The 6,000-nt window shown below is 36.5% G+C and overlaps 1 protein-coding gene and 1 non-coding gene across 2 annotated transcripts; both read left to right on the top strand.

The window, feature by feature from the left end:
• Nucleotides 1-333: 333 nt before the first annotated feature.
• On the top strand, nucleotides 334-413 carry TRNAL-UAG (transfer RNA leucine (anticodon UAG)). Its single transcript has one exon. It is a non-coding gene; the product is annotated as a tRNA-Leu (tRNA).
• Nucleotides 385-2,469, top strand: LOC111888863 (pyridoxal reductase, chloroplastic). Its single transcript, XM_023884988.3, has 8 exons — nucleotides 385-656; nucleotides 728-956; nucleotides 1,106-1,199; nucleotides 1,299-1,422; nucleotides 1,509-1,610; nucleotides 1,691-1,848; nucleotides 1,929-2,204; nucleotides 2,298-2,469. Exons 1-8 carry the CDS (start codon nucleotides 549-551, stop codon nucleotides 2,299-2,301), a joined length of 1,095 nt encoding a protein of 364 aa, XP_023740756.1. The 5' UTR covers nucleotides 385-548; the 3' UTR covers nucleotides 2,302-2,469.
• Nucleotides 2,470-6,000: the final 3,531 nt, after the last annotated feature.

Below are 6,000 nucleotides of genomic sequence, written 5' to 3'. Positions count from 1 at the left end.
AATGACTATTGGTTGTTTTCTTTGTTTGATAATTAGCCATTTGTGATACCTATTTCTTAGCTTGAAATTTTTTCGATTAATCTTTTTACAACTATATTGTCAAAAAATACGAAATAAAAAATCTAAAAGTTCGTCACATCAATGTTACGTAGATAAATATGGATCAGAAATACCTATATGAAATGCCACAGAAATTTATAACCTACTAAACTTGATATAGTAGTTTTAATGACTAAAAAAATGACTTAATTAACACGTTTCAAATTTAGGATTTTGTAGTGATCAGTCCAGTAAAAGATTATTTAATCAACTATTCAATCATCTCTCACATAAGACAGTTTGGCCGAGTGGTCTAAGGCGCCAGATTTAGGCTCTGGTCCGAAAGGGCGTGGGTTCAAATCCCACAGCTGTCAGATTTCTTTTTATTCAGCTGTCAGATTTAGGCTCTGTTTGTTTCTTTTGGTCGTTTGCGGACCTTATCAGTTCAGTTTTCCAGCAAGAACATTGCGCGCGCAAAAAAACGGTGGTAAGACAACACCTTAACTCCGATGGCTATATCTATGTCAAGGACAACACCCTCTGCGTTATTTACTTCTCCGATTGCTTCCCCTATCAAGATTCTCAAAATACCTCGCGTTTTCTGGCCATGGCAGAAGGTAACTGAATTTCACTTCATAAACCCTACCCACCCTAACTCCGATGGCTACATTTGATTCGGTTTTAATAGGTGAAATTGGGGCCAATGAGTGTATCCCCCATGGGGTTTGGAACCTGGGCATGGGGCAATCAATTACTTTGGGGATACCAAGAATCCATGGACACTGAGCTTCAACAAATTTTTAACCTAGCTGTGGATAATGGTATTAACCTCTTTGACACCGCTGATTCTTATGGAACTGGTAAATTAAATGGGCAGAGCGAGAAGCTTCTTGGAAGGTTCATACGCGAATTTGAAGGTAAAACTCTTTATAGTGTGCCTTAATTTGGTCTCAATAATTATTTTTGGGAGTCTACAGTTTCTTGTAATTCAGTTAACATTAGCGATGCATATGTAGAGGTTTTTTTTCGGGTTTATTGCTAAGTTGTTGGCTGACTGGATGTTCAGGACAGAGACAAGTTGGTGATAACATTGTGATTGCCACAAAGTTTGCTGCATATCCATGGCGCCTGACACCCAACCAATTTGTGAATGCGTGCAAGTATAGTAGTATACAACTCTTTCTTTCATTCTCCTGATTATGTAATTCAAGAGTCATGAGAATGTGAATGAGAATGAGATGGGTTTTTGTAATTTTCAGGTCTTCTTTGGATAGGTTGGAAGTGGAGCAGATTGGAATAGGACAGTTGCATTGGTCAACCGCAAACTATGCTCCTCTTCAAGAGCGAGCACTTTGGGATGGTTTGGTGGCAATGTATGACAAGGTTATCTGTCAACTCAATATTAGACACAAATGATTTTAGCAAAAAGTTTTTTGAAAAAAAAAAAAAAAAAAAAACTCATGCTGCAGGGTTTAGTTCGAGCAGTTGGGGTGAGCAACTATGGACCAAAGCAGCTACTGAAGATACATGATTACCTCAAGGAACGAGGAGTTCCCTTGTCTTCAGCTCAGGTACTACTCACTTACTTGTAGTTGTAAGCTACTGTATAAGTGCATGCGTATGCCTATTTATCATATTTCATGGCTTTCAGGTGCAGTTCTCATTGTTGAGCATGGGGGGAGATCAAATGGAGATCAAGAGTATATGTGATTCACTGGGAATCCGTTTGATATCTTACAGTCCTTTAGGCCTTGGCATGCTTACTGGCAAGTACACCCCTACTTGTAATAATCTTCCACGTGGACCAAGGTAAAAACCAAAACCAAAACTAGTTGATTAAATAAATATATATATTTTTTTTTGTTCAAAATTAATGTGATGACATGCAGGAGTTTGCTGTTCAGACAAATTCTTCCAGGGCTGGAACCCCTTTTGATCTCATTGAAAGAAATATCAGAAAAAAGGGGGAAAAGCATACCACAGGTTGCAATAAATTGGTGCATCTGCAAAGGCACAATTCCAATACCAGGAGTTAAGTCTGTGAAACAAGCTGAAGACAATCTGGGAGCTCTGGGTTGGAAGCTTAGGCCCACTGAGTTGGATCAGTTGGAATATGCTGCAACTCAGTCCCCTCGCAAGATGCTCCAAAATGTCTTCCAGACAAGGTATCTATCTATTCTTCTGTATATGCTCCAAATTGTTTTTATCTCTCTTGCTAATTGCTAATTCATAATTAAATACAACTCTCTTCTTTGCAGATAACTTTCAATTGTAGATACACTCTCCATTGTTCTTGCTTTGGAAACTCAAATCAAGTTGAAATTGTTTTGATTTATTCATATCATAAACACTTTGTTATTTGATGACTAGTTATAATCTGTGTCTGTCACACACATGCAGTAAATAAAATCATTTTATATTTCAGAAAAATCAGAATAGTTTCTAAGCATACAAAGGGATCATGTCAAGTCTTGCCTGTTCAAACGATACCTTACATATAAAGGACGCAGCCAATGTCTTAAGAGACCATGAGTCCTTTTGTAAGGTGTTAATTCATTTCATAGACTTTCTTTTTTTCTTAATGAGTTAAATCTGGCCATGGTTGTCTCTTTTTGACTTCATTCATCCGGACATAATGACTTAATGAGTTGGCTTAATGTATCAAGACATTAACTAACCATTTACCTATTTATCGGTCCTTCTTTTTACTGTAACACCTCTCACACTAAAACCGATGGATATTGTTAAAAGTTGTTTATTTATTTATTTGAAATATAAGGGTAAAAAATCGTCATTTAGACAGGTCTAGAAAAGTACTAGACCATCTTATGTATGCAAGACTTTATCCATACATATACCATCATCCATCAACAATTTTACCCATATATAATTTCATAGGGGAAAAAAAGCACTCACTTGATCTTGTAAGCTATACAAAAAGACAGTCGAGATTTTACTGCTAAGCCTCGACTTTTTATTTCTTTTAAATGCTTTGTTAACATTATTTATTTAGATAATAAGACAAGTATGTTATGGAAAAGACATGACTTGACTCTTGAGACACACAGTTGGTTATGCATGCAATGGTTTTAGTTAAGGTTTTTGTTAATGGTTTTAATTAAGGTTCTTGCTACAAAAGATCCCCAACGACTCGGTCCAAAGAGTGCGGTGCAGTTTGACTGTTGACTGTTGAGGTCTAAACTCTAAAGCCAAGCAGGCAGAACTGAAGCTTTATTCCTGAAAATCTGTTATGTTTTTGTAAAAAGAAATACAAATGAGAAAGTGATTATTATTATTATTATTATTATTATTATTATTATTATTATTATAGTAATGATTGTGTTGTCACTATCCAGTTTATCATGATTAAAACCCATCTCCTATTTATTTACATGACAAAATAATACACCACACTGCACCCGGTGGGTTCATCTCCCTCTCCCATTTGACATGACATCCTTCAAGTTATTTCTCTTTATACGGTACAAGTAAGAACTTATGATGTAATAAAGACTCTATGACTCAAAGTTAATAGAATTTGTTTATGTCCGGACTAAAACCCAAGACCTTCAATCTAAGAGGCAAATATATCTACCAAATGGGCTAGTCCCACATTGGCATATATTAGATTGATGAGTGCCATATCTTACTATCGCATTGTCACGTCATTGTCACATTATTTTTTCTTCACCCCACAAAACTATTAATGTCATACCACACTTTTATTATTTTTTTTTTCTTTTTTGAATTTGATAAAATATAATTATATAAACTTAATAAAAGAAAATTACTTCATTAATTAAAAAAACACATACTAAATTAAAAACATACAAAAAAAACATAATTGAAACAAAGTAGAATAATACATGACGTCTAATCATCGGCGTTCGCCACATCGTCATAATTCTCATCTTTATCTCCTTCAAACATTCCTGATTCATCATCTATATTGTCAAACAAGTCGTCTTCATCAAAATTGTCAACAATGAGATTCTCGTATACTTCCCATTTGTTCGTCATCTACGTCTGCGTATCAATACCCTATCCTTCGACATTTGTTAAATTCTTATTTTCATTCTAGCGGCAAATCGTCTTTTCCTCATCTTCTATAATCATGTTATGCAATATAATACATGCGTACATCAAACTACTTATTCGTTTGAGCTCCATAATTGTGTTGGTATTGTGAGTCTTTGTCAACCTCTCTTTAGAACACCAAATGCTCGCTAGATATCCTTCTAGCAGATTCTTGTGTCGACTTGAACTTTATTCTCTTTTCATCATTTGGACATGAAAATGATTTCACAAATACTGCTAACTCGGGATATATCTCATCAGTAAGGTAAAACTCACACTTGTATGTGATAGGTTTTAATGGTTACAAAATTCATGTGGCAGAAAATAACTTAACTCTTAAGTTCACATGCAACCTAATTGGATCTATGTTTTCACTATTAAATGTTATAATCTATTGAGCATCAAGAACCTTAATACACACCTAGTAAAATCGAAAATTATAAAAGTTTAGGCTTTACTGTAACATCCGATTTTCAGGTATTTTCATTTTATCCCTTGGCCTATTTAAAGTTTGCATATTTGGCCCTTTGTGGAAAAAGTCTTACATTTCAGCCCGTACGTTAGGCGTACGTAGGAATGGCAATGGGGCGGGTTCAGGGCGGGGCATGGTTTCCTAAACTCCCCCCGATATCTTTCGCGCATCTTATCGGGACACCCCACCGGGTTTCGGGTTTTTCCGTCGAGTTTCGGGTATCTTATCGAGTTTACAACAATTCATAACGAAATCTTTATTCCGGTTTAGGATACCCCGGTGTCTTATAAAAAAATACATGTTCTAGCCTCCCACTTAAATTAAAAATATGATGCATCACTTTAATAAAATAAATTGGACGTTGTTATATTAAAAAATATTTTATTTAAGTTTAGTGTAATATGTCAAATCATAAAAAACGATCATTCACACCAGATTGTTAATAATTAAAAAGATTTTTCCACAGTAAGTATTTTATCTTTAAATGCGCACAATTAACATCAAAAGGATTCAAATATATTACATATATATATATATATATATATAATCGGGGTGGGGCGGGTCGGGGCGAAGATAACCCATTCACTGCCTCGAACCCGATAACGAACCGTTACCCGATCCGAAATGTTCGGGTTTCGGGTTTCCCCGTCGGGTTTGGGATTTTTTGTCATCCCTAGGCGTACATGAGGTACGTGCAACGAGTCATGGATCACATGACGCATGCTAGTACGCATGGCGTACTAGCTCAACTCCCAAACCCTAAATGTAGGGGTTTGCTCCCTATTTAATCCACCTTATGCCTCCCTTTGACATTCCTTATCAGCCTCCACTCCTTACAAACCCTAATCTCGAGCCTAAGTCTTATATGTGAAGATTTTGAAGCTTGTTAGTGATTTTGGTGCTCTTTCGTTGAAGAAAAAGACTATTGAAGAAGGTGGTGCTGCTTACAAGCTTGTGTAACATCCCAAAAATCATGACCAAAAATTTCTTTTTAAAACATTATTAAACCATGAATATTAAATCATTTCAATCATACTAAAAGGGGTATATAACAAATCATAGTATCTTTTCAAAACACTTGTTCATTTTATCAGAGTAAACATCCCAGGCTAAACTTCTTGGTGTGTGCCATGCGATCATCTCGAGCTCTTCCCACCGCTACCGGAAGTACTTGAAACCAAAACTAAAAACCGCAAGCATGAATCTTAGTGAGTTTCCCAACCTACCACATACCATATACGCATAACCAGGAACACATAACCACATACTGGGCCCTTGCCCGCTGCATCGGGCCTCGCCCAACATCAGGCCCATCCTGGCATCAGGTCCCACCTGGCATCAAGCCCCTCTCGGTATACAGATCTGTCTCCCTTAGGCCCCGCCTGTCTCCGGGCCTCGTCTACTACATGCAT

This window comes from Lactuca sativa, chromosome 2, assembly GCF_002870075.4.
Source record: "Lactuca sativa cultivar Salinas chromosome 2, Lsat_Salinas_v11, whole genome shotgun sequence".
NCBI classification, from domain to species: domain Eukaryota; kingdom Viridiplantae; phylum Streptophyta; class Magnoliopsida; order Asterales; family Asteraceae; genus Lactuca; species Lactuca sativa.
The sequence above is the reverse complement of the archived record's forward strand: the minus strand, read 5'-3'. Positions and strand labels throughout refer to the sequence as shown.

Excerpts from the sequence above, each read along its gene's own strand:
- LOC111888863 (XM_023884988.3), top strand. The coding sequence starts at position 549 with ATGGCTATATCTATGTCAAGGACAACACCCTCTGCGTTATTTACTTCT. Across the intron at positions 657-727 it reads TTTTCTGGCCATGGCAGAAG|GTGAAATTGGGGCCAATGAG; the intron begins GTAACTGAATTT and ends CGGTTTTAATAG. Across the intron at positions 1,849-1,928 it reads AATCTTCCACGTGGACCAAG|GAGTTTGCTGTTCAGACAAA; the intron begins GTAAAAACCAAA and ends GATGACATGCAG.